The sequence below is a fragment of the Hippoglossus hippoglossus genome, chromosome 10 (assembly GCF_009819705.1).
Source record: "Hippoglossus hippoglossus isolate fHipHip1 chromosome 10, fHipHip1.pri, whole genome shotgun sequence".
Taxonomy (NCBI): domain Eukaryota; kingdom Metazoa; phylum Chordata; class Actinopteri; order Pleuronectiformes; family Pleuronectidae; genus Hippoglossus; species Hippoglossus hippoglossus.
Genome location: NC_047160.1, coordinates 17,251,066 through 17,277,989, shown reverse-complemented (window position 1 = coordinate 17,277,989; position 26,924 = coordinate 17,251,066). Strand labels below are relative to the sequence as shown.

General features: G+C 40.3%; 3 protein-coding genes across 15 annotated transcripts in view; all 3 read right to left on the bottom strand.

The window, feature by feature from the left end:
- Positions 1-1,265: 1,265 nt before the first annotated feature.
- zgc:92907 (uncharacterized protein LOC436733 homolog) lies at positions 1,266-3,464 on the bottom strand. Its single transcript, XM_034598688.1, has 4 exons — positions 3,267-3,464; positions 2,492-2,654; positions 1,625-1,763; positions 1,266-1,518 (listed from the first exon to the last, which is right to left on the bottom strand). Exons 1-4 carry the CDS (start codon positions 3,345-3,347, stop codon positions 1,407-1,409), a joined length of 495 nt encoding a protein of 164 aa, XP_034454579.1. The 5' UTR covers positions 3,348-3,464; the 3' UTR covers positions 1,266-1,406.
- A 1,978-nt stretch (positions 3,465-5,442) lies between these two features.
- On the bottom strand, positions 5,443-9,609 carry rap2c (RAP2C, member of RAS oncogene family). The gene is made up of 3 exons (XM_034598371.1): positions 8,725-9,609; positions 7,607-7,892; positions 5,443-6,762 (listed from the first exon to the last, which is right to left on the bottom strand). The coding sequence occupies exons 1-2, from the start codon at positions 8,995-8,997 to the stop codon at positions 7,614-7,616; spliced, it is 552 nt and encodes a 183-aa protein (XP_034454262.1). The 5' UTR covers positions 8,998-9,609; the 3' UTR covers positions 5,443-6,762; positions 7,607-7,613.
- A 1,446-nt stretch (positions 9,610-11,055) lies between these two features.
- mbnl3 (muscleblind-like splicing regulator 3) overlaps positions 11,056-26,924 on the bottom strand; it is a 30,844-nt gene continuing 14,975 nt past the window's right edge. For 3 of the 13 annotated variants that reach the window (XM_034599039.1, XM_034599041.1, XM_034599042.1), the window contains 6 exons: positions 26,729-26,893; positions 26,037-26,240; positions 25,700-25,942; positions 24,243-24,396; positions 21,100-21,210; positions 16,990-17,615 (listed from right to left, as the gene is read on the bottom strand). In XM_034599039.1, the coding sequence (XP_034454930.1) occupies positions 17,473-17,615; positions 21,100-21,210; positions 24,243-24,396; positions 25,700-25,942; positions 26,037-26,240; positions 26,729-26,893 (1,020 nt within the window). In that variant the 3' untranslated portion in view covers positions 16,990-17,472. The other 10 variants (XR_004615330.1, XM_034599043.1, XM_034599046.1 and 7 more) reach the window with 10 other exon arrangements.

Below are 26,924 nucleotides of genomic sequence, written 5' to 3'. Positions count from 1 at the left end.
TTTAATATTTTGGGTAAATTGTAAATAAAATATAATTTGTAGCATGTATCATTTACCCTTGTTTCTTTTTGCCCGGTTTTACTTTTAATATGTTACTTACCCCATCTTCAGGACTTCACTGGAATGTAACAAACTGTGTTAGACAAACTGTGCAATTTATCATAGTTTGACAACTGTGATAAATTGTACAGTATGAATTGCATGTACATACATTTATAGTCTATGTAGTTTTGGGTTCCTCCAGCCTGAGATCTTGGCCCTCTGCAGTAAAATGATGGCCTGTAGCACTGAGATTTCATAGAATTAGAAATAGACTAAAGAATTAGAGAATCACAGACTTACAGGATGTGTAAGTTTGGACTTCATGAGAAGAGAGCGGTCGAGTTAACACCTCATCACTATCTGTCACACACAAATACAATCACACAAACTTAAGTAAACAGTTAAAACTGAGAAGTATATTACATACTCACTGTTTATTAGTGGATTGTCAGAAATATAAGCTTGGCTGCTGCCAAAGGGAGTAGAGAGGTGTCCACTAACCAGAGGGTTGATGGTTTGATCCCCAGCTTCTCCAGCATTCTGGCGTGTCCTTGGGCAAGATACTGAACCCTAAAGTAAACCCGAAGGCTGTGTCAGCAGTGAATGAATGGTGTGTGTGATAGAAAAGTGAATGTGACTTGTACTGTAAAGCACTTTGAGTGGTCGATAAGACTGATAAGACACTATATAAATACAGTCTATTTACAATAAGGTCACTATGACCTCAGATAAACGTTTACAGAGCTACATGTACAGTATATACAATAACAACACTGCTTTACTTTCATGCCACTAAGACTAAAGCTGGAACCAGCTTCATAAAACAGATGCCATAAGTTGTTTTGTCTAAAATTAGAGGTTGACATTAAGGATACATTTTCCATCTCTAGATTTACAAACCAGCTGTTTGACTCTACAAACAGCTGGTTTGACTTTGACTTAAAAAAAGTTACCAGTTAACCATGTGCACTAATAAGGATGAAAATCACAGATAAAACCTGACGCTTGTAGATTAAGGTTGACAGTTTTTTAACCAATGCTGCCTCTGTTACATCTCAAAGTTCTTTGCTGTCTACAAATCTCTGAACCAAATTATTTCACTGAAAGTCTTCAGGCTGGTAAATGTCTTTTCCTTTTCCTGTATGTAAATGTTTAAAAACAAAAATTTGAATACATTTAAATACAAAATTTAAATACAAAGAACTAATTCACAACATACATGATTTTAAATTAGATATTATTATAATTTATTACATTCAGAAATCGAAAATATTTTAAAGTTCAGCAGTGTCACATTAACTACGACATGATATTCAGAAAATCATCATACAAAAAAAACAAAAAACAACCAGTGCTGTAAAATTTCACTGAACACCGAGAGCTTTGTCTAGAAAGTTTGCAAAGTTTTTTGTCCGCCCGGGTAAGAAGGGCTGAAGAACAGAGAGATCCATGGTCGTCAGCGTTTCTGTCAGCGTGCTGAAACATTTATCAAGGAGAACAAAAGTTTGTTACTTTTGTTTTGCTGAATAAACCCTGTGTGCATAAACTGATAAACTGAAGCAGGACCGTGTGGCTCACATACCTGCATGTGCAGTACAACAGGTGGGAGTCCAAGTGCAGCTGCTGGGCCAGCTCCAGTTGGTGGTTGTTCATCAGTTTGTCATTAACGACGACGAGCAAAGGCTTTCCTGCACCGAGCGCCTCCAAACAACTTCCTGCCCCTGAGGAGAGAAACACAAAATCTTTATTCACAACAATGTCAGTCTGTGTTAATGCAGCAGCTGGTTTCTACTGTTTTTCACTGAAATATCAAACTTTGAGATTAATACTGATATTTGCAACAACAACAAAAGAGATTTAATGTTTTGCGTTAATAAAGGATTTAAAAAAGGTCTTTTGTTTGTAGTAATGTTGATCTATGACAGAGGCAGGGAACATTTTCTTGTTTCTTCAAAGCTATAGTTACAGGGAAGCGTGGTCAGAGTCAGACCCACTACACATTCATGTGCAGGGTTACACTATACAAATCTATCAATTCATCTAGAAAACTGATTGTTAAATTATGTAAACTGATAGTTGTGTCCTAGAACTTACATTGTGTCAGAACAACTGTATTGTTGTTAAGGGCTTGAATATAAACTTGTTTTAAAATTCTCTGCCACATCCGATTCTTTCATTTTGTATCTTTCTGCCAAAAATAAGTCAATAACTCTTCTGTTGAATGTTTGTGCACTGCTCACAAAGAGCTGCATCTGCAGTAGGAAATGAATTGTTTTGGCACAAGACTGTTATAATTCATTGTTATTTTAAAACCTAATACTATAGAGAGTATTTTGACTCATTTAACAGCATAAACTCTCCGTTTACTGCTGACAGGCTCAACCCTGAGTGCATTGTTTTCAGAGGAGTAAGTAGCAGATGCTCAAGGTTTTAGATTTTGTTTTCTCACCTGCGTGGCTGATGACAAGGTCAGCCCGCTTCATGTCCTCCGCTATAGAGTCTTTGAATCGAAAGGCCTCCAGTCTGATGAGAGGACAGCTGTCAGCAGCTGGAAGGAGCGATCCTCTTCCAACCTGAAGAACCAAACACTCATATCCACGAGCCTTTAAAGCCTGTGGGGAGAGGAACATTTCCTCATTATAAAAATAATCACATGTTCATCCTTTGATAAGAGAAAAGCTCATTCTAAAACCCAGTAGCTCCTTCATTTGTCATGTGCGTATACACTGATACCACACCAAATGTGGGACTGGGTATTTTTCAATTTTCATCGATTTCTCAGAGAAAAACGTATGGATCTTGATGAAAAAAAATAAAATCTGTCGTTATATACAATGATCCATTATGTTTCATAAATGTCTAGAATTGAAACTCTTTACAATAAAATGTGACCAAAGAGGAAATAGCAGAAACATTGAATTGAAGTGCAAGTACCTCAAATTTGTTCTGAGGAAGAGTAAATGTACTTCCAACATTAATGTCAACACAGAATAATCATAGGGGTGTGTTCGGGGGGAACAGGAACGAAAAGGTTGACCAGTGACACGTATATTTTACGAAAACGTGGATCCATATTTTACCTTCCAGCTTCTGTATTTAGAAGACAAACTCTACATTAAGTAAGAAAATACACTTAATATAAAATAGTTGTTTCTTTACTTACATCCCATCATAAACATGACACACCACCACCCTCATGAACAGGTGGAGTGACTGTCTCTCACCTGGACACTCTCTGAGGACGTGATGTTTTCTATCAGCTCATCGAAGCTCGTGGTGCCGACAGTAACAAACACGGTCTTCATGGCGGCTCGCTGAAAACTGTCCCGTCTTCAAACTTTATGTAAACAAGTGGCAGCCTCTTCTCGCAGATCCTCCAGCATCCTACTGAGCTGACAACCGCTTCCGCTTCACGCCACAGTCCGGCTGTTCGAATACACCGTGCTGCCACCTGCAGGCCCGGAGGGGTAACTACCCTTGTACACTGAGGCCGCAGCGTGGAGAAATACCAATTTGTCACTGCTGCTGAACAGTAAACACTGGGAAAGACAGAAAATCCCCCCGAGCTACAACATTAACACAAGACTTTGTGTCTTGTTGTTGATCGTGCTTTTGTGTGAGATGAGAGTTTGGTTGTAACTTGCAGAATCAAAGAAGAGTTCACCCAAAACTGAAAATTCACTCATTATCTCCTCACCACTTTGCCGATGGAGGGGTGGGTGAAGTGTTTCAGTCCACGAAACACTTTGAGTTTCAGGGTTGAACAGCGTTGCAGCCAAATCCAATAGATGTAACTGGTGACCACTTCTTCGAACGTACATAAAATCGAGAAAAATACCATAAAATGCCTCCTGTGGTGTCATCCAATTGTCAATTGTATTGGTTTTGGCTGCAACACTATTTACCCCTGAAACTCCAAAAGTGATTTCCCCTCCATCGGCATAGTGAAGATATGAGTGAATTATCCCTTTAGGCTTACAGTGTGTACACAGGCAACTGAGAGTAAACCAGTCTGTGGTGTTTTGTGGACAAAGACGTGCACACACACCCACACACATACACAGTGGCTGCTGCAGCTCAGGGAAGGATGCACAGGCTCATTGAACACTAAGCAGCTCCACCTGACGGGAAGAAGAACCAGATGTTTGCTCCACGGGATGTGAAAACGACAGTAGCACCATGTGGGACTTGCAAATTGCACAGACACTGACAGCAGCGCTCGGCCACACTGGTGCATGACAAACACAAATAGAGCAATGAGGAAGTGAAACGTGTGGTGGTATTTTCAGCTTGAGTAAAAATGTTTTAACTTCATGTGGTTAAATGATTTTCTATCAGAGATAAAACAGTGAGTCGTCACGCATTTTATGTACAAATGCTTTAAGGATAAGTTCACATTTTTAAAGCCCGGCTTAAAACAATATTTATCCAAATGTTTACTGAAAGAGTTCCTGATCACAGCTCGTTTCTGCTGTCAATACTGGAAGCTGTACATCACTTCTTGTTGAGATTTTAATAAGTGAGAGTTTGAAATCACAGCCTTCTAGTGGCTTAAAGATGTATCCTAAAGTTTCGTTAAGGCAAATATAAGGCTTCAGCAGTTCCCCAGTTTATCTTTGTATCTTTCAATGTCATTGTGTTTTGTGGACAAAAAGGAATTTAGACATTAAAATATGTATAGATAGAACAATTACACCAAACAAAAACTTTCAATGTGTGGACATTGAGCTTTTGAGGGGAACCGGTTCTCTCTAACACTAAACTTTAGTTCAAACTGCCAAGTCTCCTGTTGATTTGGGTGAATCTTGTTTTCAGGTTATTATTAAAACAAAACATGAAGAAATTCTTTTACTGTATCTGTAGCTGCCTTCTCTCCCTGTCACACTTTCTTGGAAACAGAAAGGAAAAGCTGGAGGTGCATAGTTTTAAGGCCGCTGAAAGAAAACCCCCCATCAAACCAGAACGTGCACTTTAACTTACCACAAGGTTTTTTAATCTTTCATAGAAGCAAGGTCTTGTTGATGCAGCTGCAGGAAGGTCTACTTACATTATCGAATAATTGGCCAATTATTTCCTTGATTTGCTGATATAGTAAATAAAAGGTCTAAGGGTAAATTAAAATTCCTCTCATGGTTGCTCAGAACTCAAGGTAACGTCTCTAAACATCTTTTTTTGTTCAGTTCAGTTCATAATCATATACGTCAGGGAGAAAAGCACAAGTTCTGAATATTTGAGGAGCTGGAACCAGCAAGTGTTCGGATTCCTTACTTAAAACAGAAATGACAAAACTGAATTTGGCTCAATTTGGTTCAGCCGCTTAAATGATCAGATCGACGTAGTCAGGGTGAAAACTAACATCAGCGACTGACAATACTGTAACTTTGTCCCATGACAACAGCCGAAAGGCCAGCATGTTTATTACCACACAATGACAGCTGTTAAATTAACTTTGAGGAAACAAAAAAGAAGCATGAGACCAGGGTGCAACAGAAATTATTTAAGGCTCTGTTAAATTCTCAGCTTTAAAATGAAAAAAAAAAAAGAGACAAAAAACAAATATACCATAAATTGTGGAAAGTCACAAAAAGCAAAAACTAGTAAAAAAAATTTAAAGTTTAAAACTGGCTACCCATGTCATTACTTTTTAATAAATAGGTTACTGTAAGAAAAAGAAAAATACAAAGTTAAATCTGATTTACTGTGCCGGAACTTTTATCAAACCACATTGCAGCAGGAGTTATTTAATGACAAGAAATCGGCGTCTCCTGGATTTAAAGCAACACACGTCATTTAGTCAAACACAAATATGCAATGGGAGTTTACTTTGGTCGTTTCCAAAATCATTCTCCTGCAGCGACTCCTCGAGAAAACTGAGAATGGAAGACCTGCGTCCACGTGATTCATGCCTTGTAGAGAGACGGACAGAGTTCAGGCTAGAAACAGCTAAATGGCTCTTCCTCATCACGCCACGTTGATTTAGTAGAACATTTTCAATTTTGAGCATGCACGTTTTCTGATGAGTTTAGCTGCTTCAGGCTACGGCGACAGTAAAAATGGTGAATTTAAAACCACAGGGCAGCAGAGTGGACTGGTGGATAAAGTGGCCGGTTAATCCACAAAGCTGAACATCCTGTCCAGGCTTCCCAAAGTTAAATGACTCATTACACATACGGCTGTCGTTTGTGTCCATTAGAAGAACTAGTCCAGACAAGATTTAAGTAAAGCGAGCAGTACACCCGGGCAGCAAACTGTTCAGAGTATGCATGCTTAAAAGTCAAACTGTTTCAATATTATGAAATACTTTGTCAACTTCCAAACTTGAGACATAATACAAGTAATAATAAAGTATATAATAGTGATTAAAGCAGCTTTAAAAAGAAGCTGCAACCTCACAAACACCCTTGCTTATTATTTCTGGGATACTTCTGACTAAAATGTTGGAAAAGAGAGAATTCTTCACAGATGGCCAAGTCTGTCCGCCTGACTCCATCCCGGGTCATTGCAAAGGCCATTAAGGTTGCAGCAGAAATGTCTTCTAACTGTCGTGATATCAAAAATAGGGCTGACGTCTTTCCTGTCAGATGCTCTGTGACGGGCTGTCAGAAACCACCATGAGCGGAAACTTTACCGGCTGTGGTAAGTTTTTGTCAGAGGGGCCAAAGTCAGGTCATCCCACGGTTCATCAAAAAGTTTGTGGTGATCCAGACAAATGATGCAGCTCTAAAAAAAAATATAAAGAGAAGAGAAAATACAAACCAGGTAAATAATTCAGCAGATTTAAACATGACTGAAAGTGGCATATGTGTTGGCAGTGGTTAGAACAAGCAGCATCTCGCACAGAATCTCAAGTGAACTTCCTGTTTTGGAACATAATTTCTTTCTCAGGATGTTACATTTTCCTCTTTGTACGGTTTGCAGGACCGTCTGCTTCATCAGTCTCTGCTCTTTGGGCTTGTTTTTCCTGAGCTGGTCAGACAGTTGTGTTCTTCATGCCGCATACTTTCTGCAATCTAATGATAACAAACCAAAGCAACGGTTTTGCACGGAGCGGCACCACCCACTCGTCGTTCGCACTTCCAAACCAATCTATCCTCTACGGCACTGAAATGCCACACAGTCGTCACATTTCTCCTCAGCTCGTGAACCATTTCTACGCAGCCGCTGCAAGGACATTTTATCACATTTTGTAAAATTAGCGAGGGGCCAACTGTGCTGCTCTTGTGAGTTCGCAGAAGAGGCTGCCCAAGTATTAATAGGGGCTGCAGAATATATTGTTTCAGCATCGTCATCCTGACATGAAAATGCGCAGTGTTAGAAGCAGTCGTCACATCACAGAACATGCAATGTCAAGTAAGTCAAATTAATCCAGTGAGTCATGCTACAACCCCCCTCCCAAGTTGTTGACTGCAGCCTGAAAGTGGGCGATAAACAGGAAAAAACACAGGAAGGAAGAATTGGTCGTAACGATGACATTAACTGTTTAAAAGTAAGTCTGGTCCAACATCAAACAGCTCTAGTGCAAATCTGACTTTAGGAAAGAGGATGTGAACGGTTCTGCTCGTACCTCTTCCTCACTGTACCACGCAGGCTGTGCAGCACTGTTCCTGCTTCTCTGGCAGCGTGGAGTAATTCATCTGTCGCACGATCTCTGCGAACAGCTCGTCCACCATGGTCTTGCTCTTAGCCGAGGTTTCAATGAAGGGGCAGCCCCACTCTTGAGCCAGGGCTCGACCGTCTGTCCCGGCGACCTCGCGCTCAGACTCCAGGTCGACTTTGTTCCCAACCAGGATCAGCGGCACCTTCTCGAAGCGCTTCACTCGCACTATTTGGTCCCGCATCGGTCTGATGTCCTAAAAAATGAAGAGGGAAAATGTAGTTTCTCTGGGCTATCGATAAAGGTTAAAAAAATTGAATGACCCAGCATCAAGCAACATTCAATTTCCAATTAGAAAATAAACTGTGTAAAAGTGAAGAACAAAGTATAAGTAAAGAGGTGAATATACACAGTTATTGATTTCCCTTCCCCTCAACACTTTGCAAAGAAGCACTTCAAAGAATATATTTTGCAGACCTGTGATGATTAAAGCACTGATTGATCTGTTACTTACTTTCCAGTTAAGAGGCATTTTCTTACTCTTACACACACACACACACACACACACACACACACACACACACACACACACACACACACACACACACACACACACACACACACACACACACACACACACACCTGTATAATGGTTTTTGATTGACAGTTTACAACATCATCCTGTGTGTTATCCCAGGATTAATGCAGCACTATTGTCTGTATTGTTGAGTTGCAACAATATGACGATTAATTGGTTCTGTGCTGTATTAAAACAATTTCCAAACATTTGGTTCTTCCAGTTCCACAAGTAGGACGACATGCAGCTTTAACAGTACTGTGCACTGACAGCAAAATCCATTTCAGAATTCTGGATTTTTTAATTGTTGGTAGCAACCTATTATACAGTCAATACATTTTGTTTTTGCATTTTTCACCATGATTTTGAATAGTGGAATCAAACGTGGATTGTGCTGGACACTGATCAACAACACTTACTAATCAAGTACATTATTAACATATCCGTGAACCGTTTCCACGTGTGTGTTCACATGAAGTGAGCCTGCACACACACAGACACACACTCGTACCTGGAATGACTGCTGGTTGACCAGGCTGTAGACCAGGATGAAGCCCTGTCCGTTCTTTATGTACAGATCTCTCATGGAGGCGAACTGCTCGGTCCCCGCCGTGTCCAGGATCTCCAGCACGGAGGGAGACGAGTCCACCTCGATCTCCTTGCGGTAGAAGTCCTCGATGGTGGGGTCGTATTTCTCGATGAAGGTGCCGGTGACGAACTGGACGGTCAGCGCGGACTTGCCGACGCCGCCGCTGCCCAGCACGACAACTTTGTACTCTTTCATTTGGGTCGGCGGAGGCAGGCTAACTTAGCAGCTAACGACTTAGCGACACGGCTGCACTCGATCCGGACACATCGATCAGGCCTTGGGAGAAGCGAAGGAGCGAAGTGACAGACGCGACACGGTGTGAAATAAGCCCTCCTCGGTCACCGCTACACCCGGGGTCCGCCGCGCATTCTGGTAGCGAGTAAAAGTTGACGTCCGGTGTTAGCTGGCGGCGAAGCTAGCTCGCTGTCCCATGCCCAAGCCTCTGCACCGACCACCGGGGACTTGCTGCCCAGACACAGACAGCAAGAAACACATTACACGTCCCGGAAAGACAACATGTCGACTCCCGCACGCAGAGCACCCCGCCGGCGCTGGCTATGTCCGTGCGTCCGCCCGGGCCTGGTTCTGGTTCCGGCCCGGCGCCTCGGCACAAGGGGCGCGTTATCGACGGACGACCCGCAGATTCAGTGCGGAGATCCGAGGGTCCATCGGCTGGAGTTCGTTGCTGTACCGGCGTGTGTTGGACTCTGAGCGGCTTTGATTACAGAAAGAGACGCTTCTTCTTCTCGCAGCGGGTTCCCTGAAGCTAACAGCCTGACTTCCGCTAACCAGGACAAGACTTCCGCTGAGGCCGTTTTTCAGAATAAAAGCCCTTATATACATTCTATAGAAATACTTCTGGGTAAATAGTGGGAGAGCTCTACAAGCAGGTGTGCTGTAATACACGTGGATGCATTTAAAAAAAAAAAAAACGTTGCAACAAATATAAATCAAGAATAAGAGCTTTTTCACCAGCTTAAAAAATAGGTTAGAAATTACAAATGATTGGTTGAGGGATTCTTACTGAGGCAATGATTCTGTGGTCAGCATTAGTATGAGTCTGTCTTCTTGTACTGATTGCATTTATGTCTTTTTAATATAACTAATCTATACAGTGTAAAAACAAGAAAAATATGTGCAGTGAATGGATTGCACAAGAACCATTGTATAGCACAGACAGATGGATATTGCACAGTTAAGAGAGTTGATCTAGAGTAAGTGCAGTAGATAATGGTTGCCTGTAGTTCTACTGGGAGCAGAGCTGGTTTTACTGTCTCACTGCTGCAGAAAGGAAAGGCCTGCAATACCTCTCCTTCAGACAAATAGGGTGAATCAGTCTGTCGCTGAGGGAGCTGCCCAGTGCTGTGATGGTGTCCTGCAGGGGGTGGGACTGGTTGTCTATCAGAGAAGACAGCCTCACCATCAGCCTTCTCTGTCCCACCACCTCCACACGGGTCAAGGGGGTATCCCAAGACCGAGCTGGCCCTCTTAAGCAGTCTATCCAGTCTCTTCCTGTCAACAGTTGAAATGCTGCTGCCCCAGCAGACCACTCCAAAGAAAGGCTACAAATGAAAATTAGCTTTGAACTATATCTGCCACAATAAATCTACCGTGCATTGCACCTTTTAGTACCTTAATTCAAGAATTAAGTTATTGTGGGATGTGCAAATGTTTGGGAGACGCACTCAATCAACATTTGCGGACTTGTATTGGTGGTTTTGGGGTCATTAGGAGTGAAGGGGGTACAACAAATTCAAGAAAGCCTGCAGATTAGAGACTCTTTTCTTAACCTTGGAGTAACTGTGAAGCTTTGCTCTGGCCCCTACACTTAGTTGGGATTACCGTAGTCTTTCAAATAAATTATTCAGCCAACAGGAATAATCTATTCATAATGATAATAATGTTAAATTATCACAGTAGTGTGCAGTTATAAGTGCCCCCGTCTTGAGATTTTGAATCAGAGAGGCAGGTGTTTTTCAACCCAATTATTCTTAAAAATCCCAATTTGAAATTTATAATATTCAATTATTCCCAATTACATACAATTATTTCTGACAAATAAAACCATTTTTGTTTGTGTGGTGGGATTTGTTAAGGTCATAATCTAAACACTGTTAACTGATAATATATGGACAGTGTTTATTAGACTTCAAACATCGTTCATAAAAAAATATCAAGTCACGCAAAAGGCAAACATTTCATGTCTCTTTAAAGGTAACACATAAAGATAATAAACAACAACACACACTGAGGGAGGATCACAATTATGTTTTTATTAAAGGTCAAACAGAAATCGCAGAACTCATCATAGGCACAGTAACTTACTCTTAATAGCGATACACTGCAAATCAAATTGGCATGTAGCACAGCAGCACATACAAGCACCACAAGCAAAAAAAAGAAAAAAGGAGAGAGAAGCGATAGAAACGGCCGTCACCTTCAAGTCTGTCCTAGAGTGTCAGAGAGAGTTTTTCATATGGCTTAGTCCTGAACAGTCTTTGGCCCTCTTCACCTTCCAGGGGTTGCCATTCAGTCTGCGACTGTACCCAATGTGATTGCGACTCACCAACAGATTACAAAAACGTTTTACACATAGTCAACACTTGTGATGTTTCAAGTCAATTCAAACGTAAAAGGAAAACTACAGTTTGCACAATAAAGGCACAATTACAACTGAACCTTTGAAATAACAATAAATACATTTCAAAATAAAATCACAATCGTATTCCCTTATTGGTGACTGGAAACCCACAGTATGTCAAGACCACTCCACATGTACTTCTCCCCCATACTGTACGTTGGCACTGCAGTGATGATGGCTGCTGGTTAGTCACAGCAGAGAACCTTTGGTGAGGTTTGGGTACACGTCGTACAGAGAGCCGTCTCTGTGAACAGACACTTAAAAGTCAATATTCAACAACAGTCCGAGGGGCTGTGAACCGATTCACCAGGATGACTCAGTCTGTCCACCGCTAGGACAAGTGCCATGGCAACAAAATCGCTGGCTTTGAGAGCAATTGGAGAGCAGTGAATGTCTAAATCTGCAGGAACAGAGTTACGCAAGGACGCTGCTGCTCCAAGAATAACATCGCAAAAACAGGTTGTTTGCGATTGTGACGTAAATCCGCAGGAGAATTCAGATTTATTGTTGTTTTGGATAATGACAACAAGGGGGAAAACAATAACCCATTTCACAAAATGACAGAAATGAAAGTGGATTTAAAACACATCTCATGTTCATCTCTCTCTAGAGTCTGATCTCATATCTGCTCCTCTTGTTTCCCAGCTGTTTTCAGGTGGAGCTACCCTGTGCTTTATTTTGCTTTAGAGGAAAGAGCCTGCATTTGTGTCATCACGATGAGCATATAACAACCAGGTGTTAGTATTAGTTTGTTGTAATTATTCCAGAGGGACTGTTTCTTCTAATCCATCTCTATTGTTGGATGTCAGGTTTGAACCAGAAACGAACTGAAAAAAGCTTTTTAAACCCGCAGCCCATTCATGGTTTAGAGTGAGGCAACGTCATGCTTGGATTAGAACAGGGCTCCAGCAAACAAACAAACAAAGGGCAGATCCCTCAAAGTGATCTTTTTATACTGTAATAAAATGATAGACATATCATTAACAATACACTGATTAGATTTTTTTAATCAACTCTTTTCTCTATATTTATTCAAAATAAATTTTGAGTATTTTGACATAGTTATGTACATAAGTGCAAACAAGGTGAACATCACACATTCAGATACACCTCAGTAAGGATCGTCATCACCCAGCACAGCTGGGCAGGAAGAGACTTCTGGACCACGTTCTGGGCCGAAACTGAAACAGAATTCACTGATAAAACCTCAAACCTCCACAAAGAGAGGAGAGACGTCCACGCTGCAGGCAGGAAGTGAACCGATTCGTTTGATTTGACAGACAAAGATGAAGATCTTTCACTTAGTCCAAAAGCCTCTTCACCTCCCTGACAGAAAGGTGTTTAAGTCCATTCTTATTTCTCAAAAATAACATGTTCAAGAATAACAAAAAAGAGAAAACAATTAAGGTCAAATTAATACAACAAAATAAACACCTGATCTCCCCTAAGGACCTTTGGATATTACGAAGATTTCCATATAAAATATTTCATCACGTCGCAATAACAAGACAAACTAATTAGACATTCCCTTCTTGAATAAGTTAGTGGTGTACGTTATTTCAATTAATGTGAAAAAATTCACAATTAGGATAATAGAAAGGTAGCCATGTTGTCATTTTGTTGCCATAGCAACCACAACTATTACCGTTTACAATGACTCCATCATTGTATACAAATGATTTTCACATTGTATATTTTTTCTTGTTGGTCTACACAAACTATTAACTATGTATAAATGAGTTTTTTTTTTATTTCATGCTGTGTTTTTGTTTTAAGTTAGATTTAAAAAAAAAAAAAAGCTTAACTTACCATTAATACAAGTCATTTTGATACACAGCTATCATATCTTTATACAGTGATCAAGAAATAAGGCCCTTTGTTTGTGCCCTAGGAAACAATAGTAGGCTGAATTAATTGTCCACATGCTAAAGGATCTGGTCACTGCACCCAGTGATCAGATCCTTTTGCATTTGAGAAAATCATGTACATGAGAATTAGAGAAAGGAAAGAAGTAAAATGTTTCTCATGCCACACTGCAGATCCACTAACTAACACACTCTTGTGCATCAATACATACGTCTTAATGTACTTCAAAGTTCGAAGCCCTCAAGGGCCACAACTTATTCATCAAGTATTCATTTTTTTTTTTCAGTCAAGGCAAAATTATGTGAAGGGGGGGGGATGAGATAAAGGCTAGAAGGAGGGGCTTTCTTGGCTGGACAAATCTAAACTCTCAAAACCGCAAGATTGAGATAATTTTTGGGGACATTCTAATCCTCAATTTCATGAGCAGGGGAGAAAGTTTTTCACTAAAATTAGCTACTAAACCCTCGAATACAGAGTTAAAGGAGAAGTACAGTATATGTCTGTGACAAAAAGTATTTTACAGATGTATGGTACCAGACATATAACAGGCTAGGTACTGCTTTTATATGGAGGACAACACGTGTCACAGAAAAAGAGTTAAAACATCAATTGTGCAATAAAAATATGCATTCATGAATTTTCTTTGCAAGTCAATTTATTATTATATAAAAATTCTACAAATGAAATCCATCAATCAATAGTTCAAATAACAAAATATAACACAGTCAATAAACGTATATATCATTTAAAAAATAGGTTATTAAATTCAACATTTAATAATGGAATTTAAAATCTATTTGAGAATGCAATTTGTAAACACGTTTATATCATGTTCTATCGCTATTCCTGTGACACCTGTTGTCCAGTGGAATGTGATCCACATGTGGATGAAATGTAAATGTTTAAATAAATACTACACATATTCACCTTCTTTTCGTAGAATTAGATGAGTAGATTAATATCACTCTCATGTCTGTTTGGTATTTTGAAGTTAGAACCATAAAGACTGGAAACAAGGGAAAACAATGCTTTAGTTCATTGCAGAGATTTTTACACTTTACATTGATCTGCAACGATGTAGAATGTTGGTCAATAAATAACAAGAAAGTGTGAAACAGAAATGCCAGACTGGGTTTGAAGCCGTTTAGAATACTTATATATAGTTAGTGTTTGATTTTGTAACTGATAATAATGTCCTACACGGTCACAATTCTTCGTATTGATGTTTTCAAGAGATTCCAGATTATGCACTTTGCCTGGTTGTTGGTCAAGAAATAGTTAAAGAACGCAATACTACGAAATTAACGAAAGACGCAACGATTCCAGCCTAGTTGTTTCCCCCTGCCTCCAGGTTTGTGCTAAGCTAATCAAATAAAACTCATAAACAGGAGAGCAGTATTGATTTCCTCATAGATAGACAGAAGGGATATTGTTATTATCAAGGGTTCCAACTTGCCTCATTGAACATAATTGATACGGATGTGAAGCCAGTGAATGATTACGTCCCTGTTGCTGCACGAGCATCTCCCACTGGCTGGTCTGTCTACACTTCCTTATTCCCAAACAAGCACAGAGGAGAACTGTCCGATCCAAACCACGAGAAAAGGTCAAAATACTGCAGGAAAAAAAGAGTAACATGCTAATTGTCTCAAATTTGCCCAACGGTTACATCATTGTTAATTGGTGCATTTTGGGCACTTTGGGTATTTTCCACAGTTGGGGTACAAAAACTGACTGGTACTGTAATTTACCTGTATGGTTTACATTGGTACTTCAAAAAGCACAATTCAGCTCTACCTTTTCTGAGAGTGAAAGATATTTCTAAAAGTAGTCACATCACCCACTGACATTAAATATAAATCTATAGAACAATACACATACTTTATATGTCTTTACACACTATCAGCATGGTACCTTTGTGACCTAAGAAATAGCCTATATATAGTGAATCATTACATTTCAACATGCCTGTCTTTTAGAGGAGCATGAATAGTTTTTGCTTTAGATACATTCACGACACAATGACATTATTTTAAATTAATGATGTTCAGTGGGAAATTATCTGCAGCATTTACAACAAACCAATTCGGCGATTCATTGTCTCAACACACTTTACAATGCACACAATACACTGATTTATTTACTTTACATTAACAATAGGACAGCACAGCTGTCTCAGAGAAGAAACTAGTACAGATATGATTCACCGTAATAATAATGTACCAAATAACACATCTATCTTTGAGCACTGGTCTGTTCCTACAGTGTATTGACAGCAGTGGTTTGAGGAGACTTTAAAGAGGCACGTTTGAATTTGGATAAAAGTTATTTCAGCCCAGTTCCCAAAGCCGTTATGTTTAATTTCACATGCCATCAGAGCAATTCATCACAGGCATTTGAAAACCAGAAATCCAACTGGTTCGTAAATGTCTTTTTTCAAAGGGGTGATTTCCTTCTCATTCCTCCATCTTCTAACTTCGCCACAACTCAGTCCTGGTTACTAACTGTCGCTGTAATATTTAGAGTCTGGCGACTTAAGACGAACAGGACACATCAGTAGAAAAGACGACACAATTTAAAGTCAGACAGGATATTTTCAAGTTCTAAGCTTTCTCCCTGAAGAGCCGTGAAACATAAAAATCTTGTGCCGCTCATTCGATCCAAGAGCCACATGAGAGGAGACACTTACATTAGACAAACTGCCCGTTTAAAATACATATCCGCACTGACGAGGGGAGACGTTCATTAGGAGGAGTTATTCAGGTATTGCATTGAATGGGGGCATCACCTTGCATATACCACCACTTGGCACACAGACTAGGCACAACATCAGGAAACAGATCCAGCTTCCTCCTCTGACATCAGGTTTAAAAGTTTACGAAGTACCAATTAAAACGTCTCAGATCTGACCCTCATAAATATAACTTTGTTTCTATTACAGGGAATCCGGATTTAAGTCCAAGGCTCGTAGCTTTAACAGAAGGTGAAATTGACTGCGTTTGTAGATTGTCTTTTTTTTTTTACACCATGTTTGGATGTGAAATCATGGTGAAAAAAGGACAAACAAACCGTATTTCAATCATTAGACAATTACTGACAGGACACAACCACTGACCGAGTCCAGAGAATTCACTCAAATTCAAGAGTAATAGCGAGTTGAGCTGTCTGATGTGAAACTTTCAGAGTTGTACCGAGACAGGCTTCCACATAGCGAACACCACCTCAGCTGCTTTAAGGCAGTTTGTGTCTTAGATCCAGAAATGTTATGTAATTTATAGTTTTTTTTAAGGACTTTTAAATAAAAGGAAGTAAAAAGAAAAATAACACTTGCTGCCATTATCCAGTAAGCACCAGATACTGACTATGAAACGCTGATTCAAATCATACTTAATATTTATAAAACAATTCAAAGTGGTGACCACCGTAATTACTGGAGGAATTAAGAGGGACTATAGGTTGATACAGATTTTTTTTTAACGACATATTTTGCCTTTGATTGGCAATAATAACATCTTTCAGTGTATTTGTGTATTTCAGTGTATCTTGTGGGAAACTACGTCTCCTCTGCAGCTGAGCTGATAAAAACCAAAAGGCACAAACAAATGAACAACGACTCACACCAGTGTCACATTTGTAGCCATCTTGAAACGTAAACATGACATGACATGAAACACTCCTTCATTATGACAAACTGTACTGGTTGCAGACCAGCGGCCGTTTCACACGAGATGCTTGAACCGTCTGAATTTTTCCAGAATCAACTTTTCAGAGTTTCATACTTTGGAACAGTCAAATGTGTTGGGTCGCCACATGTTCATGGCTTCAACCCATAAAGGGCTTTTTAGTCTTACAAGTGTATGTGTGTGTGTGTGTGTTTGTGTGCACACGTCTGCTGCACGTTTAAAGGTGTGGGCATGTATGGCTGTAACAACGAGGGAGCTCTATTGCTCTGCCTGGTCAAGTCAGTATGCATCAGGATGGCTGCTTTAAAGCAACAGTAGTATGTCCGGGCTTGTGTTGCGTGAACCATCGCAGCTTTCCTACTGTCAGAACATAAGAAGTGTCACATTGCCACTCAGTCGTGTGCAGTGTGGGGGCGAGGCACGTGTTCGCTGCATTCAGAAAGATGGCCGCCCCCGGTACTGCTGCATGTTTCAGGGACTTTAATTGGTGTTTCGGGAAAGGCTTACTGAGTTTAGCGCCACTGGAGCTGCCATCAGCAGTTTGGGGACGGGACAGAAATGGGTTTCCATGGGAACGCACTGGAGCTCCACTGGATCAGAGGTCAGAAGCTCTGAGGTTTCTACTGGAAAGGGAGAGAGAGAGGGCAGGGAGGGACACAAACATCTTTACATGACCGTCAGGAGATTATTCTATACGCTGAAGTTAGTGTGAACAGACTAAACATATTCGTTATTAATATCATGACCAAAGCAAACCGTCAAGTCGGCACCGAGGATGTTTTCATGGATCGCTGGTCGACTGAAGAAGCCAGCAGAAAACATTTTGTGCTATTTTATATCATTTAAAGAATGATGTGAGATTATTACGATTATGATTTTGTCTTTATTCAGAGAGGAAAACATCAAGACCTTCATCTTTAAAAAGGTTTAAATGCTCTGTAAAGGGCCAGTATAGTAATTATACTATTAATTTGAGTATAATACTAAAAATAAATGTTAACCGAATACATTGTTTCAACATCACAATGGTCCATGCAAAAGATATAATGTAAATACAATTTAATAAGGACAATGTTACCTATCACTGTATATTACAGTGTATAAAAACTTTATATTACACACTTCATCTTTTGAAGGCTACTATTAAAATTGTATTTAAGCAAATACATAACATTATTTAGCCTGAATTAGATTTTGGTGGCTGCACATTTTCTTTCTGCTCCTCAAATAATCAATCACGATGCTTTCTTACCATTTCACAAAAAAAAGCTAAGATCAGATTATTGCTGCCAAACTGCGATGAAGTGAATAAAATGAAATAAACAGTCAAAAGCACAGCTGTCACTGGAGGAAAGTCATATCTGAAGGTCAACAGAATTTAAATGTATTTTTATGTAACTCAGCAGCTAAATCCAAGTACTGTATTTCAGTTAGAGCAGTGCTGACACGTGACACACTATGTACTGTATGTCCATACATTGGGACAGACAGTGAGTAATGATATGGTTCAATGGCAAACAAAGACATTGAGATGAAAAAAGTTTTATATGTTAGGATTCCTCCGAAATTCTGTTTTCATTTGCTCACAACAGACTCAAAGGTGACGACAGATGAAACGTGGACATGTGTGACTCTACTCGCAGCAGCTTCTTTAACCTGACGAAAAAAGAGACTCAGAGCCTGCGAAGCTAAAAGAAAAGAGAACTGAAATGAAGGAGCAAACCTGATTTGAGGCGGCAGATTCAGCGAAAGGAACATTGGTGACTGGGGTCGAGGCCGACGAAACATTGGAGGTGGTGGCACCGTGCATCATGGGAACTTTTATTCAGGCGAGTCAGACGAAAGACAGAGGACGAGGATGTGGGCGGGAGGGAGGGAGGTGGGGGGGGGGGGGGGGGGACAGGAATGATATGGTTACCATGGCAAAATGTGTCGGATCAAAAAGTTATGGCACAAGTCAAGTGATATTGCCAGGATGAATTTGAACAAGTATCAAGACACATGCAAAACAAAATAAGAGACAAAGAAAATTACACATTTAATTAGCCGACCAGTTACAAAATAAATCAAAAAAACACTGTTCACTAACAAATGGTATTTAAACAAACAAGGCAATACACAGTCATACAATCTAATCAGACTGGAGGATCTGATCATTGTATTGAATGGACGGAGCATGTGCATGGAGGGAGCCAACGATCCGCACGAGAACAAAACCTCTTTCTGTAAAGTCTCAGCTCTAATGTGACACTGGTTTATCTCTTCTTTAGCACTTAGCTCAAACTCGTATGACATTGATTGAAATCTGCAAATAAAATAGTTTTTGTAATTGTGTCTCATTCGCCCTCTGGTGGCTGGCTGCAGTATAGGTCACAAATCCTGCTTACTCCATGTTAGTGGATGGAACATGGAACGAACAAAGTCTAAGTACATCTTAGATAAAACATTTTCCAAAGATCGTTTCAGTCATTTTAGGCAGTTTTTAAATCACATGGTTTTTCATTTGTTAATTGAAATTAAATTAAAAACAAAGTGAAACGTAATGACTGACAGCTGAGACTGACTCGTGATAGGTCGAGAATGTGTATCGGTGTGACCTCATAACCACGGTTTCATCCCCCGATCGCTACTGCGCAGACTCTGACTCCAAATGACGTGATCGGAAGAAGATGGCAGCGTTTGTTTCCGGATAGTCGGAAATGTGAAAATGCGTCATCCACCTTTATTTCCGTACAGTCTATGCATTCAACTCATACATGTCCTGTGGTGCAGGAGCTGTGGACAAACAGTGACAATACATTTACTGCAATATAAGAAACTGTATATTCTGTGATCTGTTTTCTATCAGCATCTTTAATTCCTATTAAAATCACGCTGCCTAATTTACACTTAAATGTCAGTTTGCTACACACCAGGAATTCTACTATCTTAGATCTTTTGTGTCTGAAGGAGTTTTGTCAAGTCTGAGAAAATAACCACTGAGAGTTTATCTCGGCTCAAAGACAAATCGTCCTTCTCCACACTTACATTTGCAGTATCTGTGAGTAGTTCAGTGCAGACTTGTGTCATTGATTTCTTGTTGGTGTCCCAGAATTGTGTGTTGAAAACAAAGTGTGCTTTAGTTGTGTCCGTCTACCAGGTATGGAGGATCTAATGGACTGATGCTTTTAATTGCTTTATGGGATATGTAGTATCTAGTCTTTTTGGGAGTTAAACCTATATATGGGAGCAAAAGTCAGGATATTTCTGCCTTTACTGCTTGATTTTTAATCTGAGTCACCCAACATGATGGAAGAGCAACGCTAACTCACTGGAGAACTAAACCCTTTAAGTCTAGGAAATCACAGCTGGAACAAATAAAACAACGATCAGAAAGCTGGACACCAATCACAGCAGCTTCAAATACTCCGTTTTCCCGACAGCGGCGTGACACATCCCTGGAAACTCTTTTTACGGTGATTCATAACAGAAACAGAAAACATTTCTCTTTGTTCTATCTCCTGAGTTTCTACTTTTACTAACAGTGAAATGATTTTCAAAATGTTGCGTGTTGCTATCGCAGTCTCCGCATGCAGCAGTGGTAAATACTTTACTGATGTAGAACACAAAGTCATGAAGTGCACAAAGGGGAAGTGGTCACACACACTCAGATACACACACATGTGACAACACGTCCTAAGGAAACTCTGTATAATCACCACCTTCAAGTTTTGCGACGGTAACTAATCTGTGCTGCCACAAATGACACTGTAACTTCCTTCTCTGTGTGTGTGAGTGTGTGTGGGGGTAGACGACTGATTCTAATAGATCTTGAATATTTCAGTATAATTTCTTTGTAATCAACACTGCAACACTGCATTATCACAGATGAGTGGCCCATTCAGGTTCACACATACTGTAATTGTTACGGATTGTACTGACAAAACATCTACATTTAATAAATTATCCAATAAGTAGTTTAATTATTCTGATATTTTAGTATCGAACTAAGAAACACGACTCTACACTCAGCTCAGTTACGACCTGTTTGGCTTAGTCTCTGGGATGTTAAAGGGGGCTGGTACAGGTATTATCTGGACATGGATAACCTATGGGGGGTCCCCTCACCACTCAGTCCAGGTACTGACAGGAAGCGGCTGGGGATTTGCCTGCAGCTGCTCCACTCCCTCCTTTCCCAGCGGCTCTCCGCTGCCAGCGGGGCCGGGGTTTTCATAAGTCCTACAAGAGACAGGAGGAAGGCTTAAAGCGAGACTGTCGACTGCTTGGACCTCGTCCTGCTTCCCTGAGCCACTACCTGAGCAGGCGGCCACACCGGCACACACACACACGTACAGCATGTAGGCACACGTACACGTCACACATGCATGCACCGAGTTGAAATGAATTCATGAACTGCTATTGGCTTTATAATGTGACTGCAGAAAGGAAGACATGATGATACACACATGATGCAATGAAACAGTCTGAACGTCTGTCATATGGTCTTTAGCAGCTGAATAATAATAATAATCTGTTGCATGTTCTCACAAAGGCATGAATGTACCTCAACATTGACAAATCTCAAGACCAGAGCAGCTTGAGCTCAATGTCTGAAAATGTCATAAACGTTACAGAACTGTAGACTAGCGGCTGGTTTCTACTCTGTACAGGAGGGTGTGCAAACCAACATACAGATAACTGGTGCTTGTTAGAGAGAAATACATCAGGACAGCACTTGTTCACCTTCACTCTGCGTCCGGGATTTCAGATTTTTTGGACAATCATGAATTAAAGTTGAGCAGCAGATATGAAGGAATATTTGAGAACACTTTGAGGAACACTTAACCGTAATTAAAGATATAGTGAGTAGAGAATAACCCTTGGATTGCCATGTTTTGTCGGAAAGAGAAAGGCAGATAAATTCTGACGTGTTTGTAGACTTTTTCATGTTGGTCTTGTTTGTGGTTTTAATACAGTTTGTTAATATCTGTATCGTTGAGAGAGAACTACAACACAAAGAGACAAACCGTGCATGCCACCAAAACATTTCTCTTAAAGACAAAAACACATTTAAGACCTGTATGTAACATTTTTACGTTTAGAAAAGTCTAAAATTCACATTATTAATTATTTAAGACTTTTAAAGCCCCTGTAAAAACCCTTGTTCATCTCATTACTGTCCATTATTGTAGTTTCTCTCTTTTTTCCCCGTAGCAAAACACAACATTTTGTGTGTCAAATCATTTTTACATAATTCCTCCACATCAGATAGAGATTTTAAAACATCACCTGTTCTCGCGGGGCACCCTGGTGGTCGTAGTGTTTGAGGCACTGAACATGTGACTGACTGTGACCTCAGAATGAGTTTGTTAAACTTCACTCACCATGTTTCTCTCTCCAGGTTTTCTACCAACCCTCCGAAAAACATTTAAATAATTTCATACAAAACTGTGATGACGTGATGATTCACTGTGATACATCGTCCTCTCACAGGAAACCTTACGTTAAAATCCTGATGTAATATATAATTTGTTGACAGTGCTGCAAAATATACATGTTTTGAAGATAATCGGCTAAAACATGCTCTTCCAAAACATGCTCAAGATGATCAATAAGTCTTTCAGTAAAGGCTTCTGTTCACTAACCATACAGAACTGTTCCTGTCATACCAGTGGCTCTGGTTCCATTATGAATAGAAAGAGTGTGGGCTGAAAACAATAAATAAATGAGAGCAGACAAGGAGAACAGCGAGAGGTCAACAAAAAGAAAAGAAGAGCAGCGGTAAAGAAGATGTTGTAACTGGCAGCAGCAGGTAAAGACAAGTCAACAGGTTCAGGTCACTGCAGGCAGCACATGTGACATTGAGGCTGCAACAGTGAGTTGATATGTGTGCGCCAACACACACAGACACAAACACAAGCTGTAGATAACAGCACAAAAGTCAACTGCTTGAAGCTGATGCAGAGAAATGATGCAGAAGCTCTCGTGAGTATTAAGTATATCCAAGCAACAAGAATCTAAAACTTGTGTATAATAAATAAGCCTGTGTATTCAGTATATTCTCTCTTCAGAACACAACACAAAGTGTGTGGGGGTTTTGGCTGAGGAGCTGTTAAATTTAAGTATGTGGAATATCAATAATTCATGTCTGACAGGCTTAAAGCCTTTCACCGAGAAACCACTGTTTCTTTACAGCCCCAATAAAATGAAAAATGTCTGTTCAGTGGCGATACCCACTAATGTCCCTTCATTATGTGCTGCATATATAATAACAAAATGCATTTGAAAAACAATTTTATTAACACGGTTTATGTATTTCTAAGATTATTTTCACTGCCACATCTTCCAGTGTAGAAAAAGTTTCATTAGGGACTGATTCTATAATTATTATTCTAATGAAAGTTTTTTAAATTAACCGATTATTTGTCTAAACTATGACTTAAACAAAAAATGTTTAAGTCATAATTGTGTAAAACAAGTACATAAAACATATTTTAAACATTTGAGGGACTAGAACCAGCAACTTGATAAACAAGTTTAACAACTAAGTGGTTGGCAATTAATTCTCGGTCCGTTGACTAATCAGTTAATAGATGGATTCAGCCCTAATTTCATTTAATTAAACTTATTATATTAAACATTTGCAGCCATAATGTCTTCCTTCAAATAAAGTATCTCCTGTTGTTAAGTATCAACATATTGTCCAGTTTAATATACAAACATATGGAAAGAATTAAATAGTCAAAATCATGTCAAAGGACTTTAAATATGGTTAGAAACAGTCAGGCTTGTTTTGGATGTGCCTGTTATGTTCTGTTTTATCTTCTGTGGTATTGCAGCTAGCTGCTACTTTCAACAGGATCTCCAACATCCTGCAATGCATGTCCCCACCGAGTCTGTAGTGATTACTGTAAGATATTATATTTTTAGTAAACTATGTTTATGGCCCCAACCACTCTCATTGTATGTTAACCGAGTGAATCAAATGCAAGCAGCACAACAGACAGAAGCAGGAAGAGAAGCATGTTATGATAGAAGAGGTAAAGTTGAGCATGTTACACGATAAAGAAACTTTCACAGACAAAACATGCCAACTGTTGCCACTGCTGCTGTAACTCCCTGCATCCCATAATACTTTCCAGTTGTTTAACACCAAAAACCTGTGTGTTTATTGGTTCATGACACGTTTTAGTCAAGTATGAGGAGTCCATAATGGTTTAGCTCTTCCATACGCTCACACTGGATGGATGCTGAAGTGTGTGGAGACTCACCAGCGGGGATAAAGGCTTGTTGCTGCAGCTGCATGTTAGCCAGGGCCTGCTGGTAGTGGAACATGCTGGGGTTGAAGATAGCGGAAGCAGTTCCGTTGCTCTTCTCTAAAATCTGCCTCTTTGGTAGCTGCTGCATGACCCCCGGCGGCAGAGCCTGGGCAGGGGGAGGAGAACCAGAAGAAGGAACAAGACAGAAATGAATATTCAGCACTGGATCCTGAGCTACAAAACTTGTCCATACACTTCCCCTAAAGTAAAATGATCCGGTGTGATGTCAGGGTTAATATCCAGTCGAATCTCCAAGTATCCTTTAGACTCAACATCCAGCTGACACAGATCATTTCTATTTCCCACCACAAGAGGACACTGCAGCATCTAAGACGCAGTAAAGTGATGTGGGACAGCCCAGAGGTCAGGCCAGGGGGAAAATGGGATTACTATGATTTCATTCTCTAATGGGCCCAGTGCTGAAACATCACACTGCAGTGGACGACAAGACGAGGCCTTTGACACACACAAGTAACATGAATAAAACATGTATATGGGGAAAAAACTACCTTTAACAAACAGTATGATAATAGGATGTGATGTCAGGCTGATGCAGGAACAAGTTTTTCATTATACAACTTGATTTACCTCAGGCTGTAAAAATAATGTTCTAAAACCATTGAACAATTTAAATATACATTTTTGCTTATGAGGTCCATGCTCAATATGTCTGAGATGTGCCCTGGATGTGCTGAATTGGCTTATTGACTAATTCTTTCTTATTTAGTTTGTGTACAACTTATAAGGTTAAACAAATTTACCGTCTTTGGACCAAGATCTCATGATGTTTTTTTCTTTCTCAGAATCAAATATTCATTTTCACATTTGCTGCTATTACCTTACAATTAAATTATATAATTACATTTGGAATATTTGTCGACAGCCCTCGTGACCACACAGAGCAGAACGAACAGGGATAGTTTTGCATTTAAACAGCTGACGGCATAAACAGCCAAACCTTGAACATATTCTTTTTTATTTCTTTAACTACTTTGTATTTGTATATTGTTTAGTTTTATAGTGTAGCTTCTTGTTTTCCTTCATCAGATTGACCTGATTATATTTAAGCTGCTCACAATGTAAACTTTAAATCTCGTAGTTTGCTTCACTCAAGCACAGCTGCATGAAAAACAGAATCCTGAGTATACACTATCACATTTCAACACTCTGATCCTTCAATGCATCAGTTAATAATGTTCAAGTAGAGAGGAGGAAGGCCTCTAGTGTTTCACTGCAGATATTGACTTGTAACATTTGAGACGGTATTTATTTACGCCTGAGTTTTTTTATGCTGAAGGTTTCCATCTATCAATGAAAAAGCGTTCAACCCCTCGGTCAACATTTGCTGTTGGAGTAAAGAGAATAGGTTCCCAGTGTTTGTCCGTGTCACTGTGCTACGACGGACTCACCAAGCCTGTGTTGGTGATCGCGTTCTGACTGGCCTGGTGCTGTGCAGCCTTGATCCTGGCCTGCAGGTGAGCAGGCGGGTGGAAGTACTTGCACTTGTCTCGGCTGCAGCGGCCCTTGATGTAGTCCATGCAGACTATGACCGAATTCTCGCTGCAGTCCACCATGCCGGCCTCCAGGGGGTGAGCATAGCGGCAGTCGCTCTCGCCCCGCGTGCAGTTACCGCGCTGAAATTCCCGACAAACCTGGCATGGTCCAGAGGGAGCACGGGTCATCATTTACTTTTCATCATACTTTGGCCAAACATAGAAACACAACAACTGCACACAGGCCACATACCTCCAGCTTGTCTGTGCGCACATGTTTTTGTGCAGAGGTGCCGTTGCCCATGGCTGCCAGGCCGGTGGGACTCCCAGGGACCAGGAGGGGCGTACTGGGCAGCAGTTCAGGCATCAAGCCCATGCCGTGGCCCATGTGGCTCAGATAGGGACTGAACGCCATACTGGGACTGGTTGCCAGGGAGGGCGTCATCGAGAATGTGGTCTGAGGGAGAGAGAGAACAGCTGAGACAAGAGAGACTAAACAACAAGTTACGACAGAGTTTACAGTAAAACTAGAAAGAGCTAGAGGATTTGGTGGTAACATAACCAGTAACCAGTACTATGGGCTTTTTATAGTACTGAGAAGAATTCAGGTACTGTGAGTGGCATGATTACTCTTTGAAGCAAATCAACATAAAAAAAGATGATTGCATTAAACTAAATACAATGTGGCGGTAACCAAATTATCATTTGGCATAATAATTTCACTTGAAAATACCCAGTAAATATATTACTGGGATTATGACGATTTTAAAATATAATTCTCACTGTACATGACCAGAAAGTCAAAGCAAGTAACTGGGAAAATCCTCTTCTCTTTTTTTGTGTAGAAAGAGAGAAATTGTGAAAAATCCTGCCAGCAAGTTCTACCTGCAGGCATGACTGTGTGCATTTGCATTTGTTAAAAAAGTGTTGCTGTGGCCTGCTCACTATGGGCTGCAGCTGGGTTCCAGGCAGCATAAACTGCATCTGTTGAGCCAACATGGCGGCCGCCGCCTTCTGCTGGATCAGGTTGTTCCTCCCGTTAATCTCCAGCTGGGTTTTCAGGTGTGGAGGTGGGTGCAGGTATTTACAGTTCTCACGTGTGCAGCGTCCCTGAGGAGGAGGAGGAGGAGGAGGAGGAGAG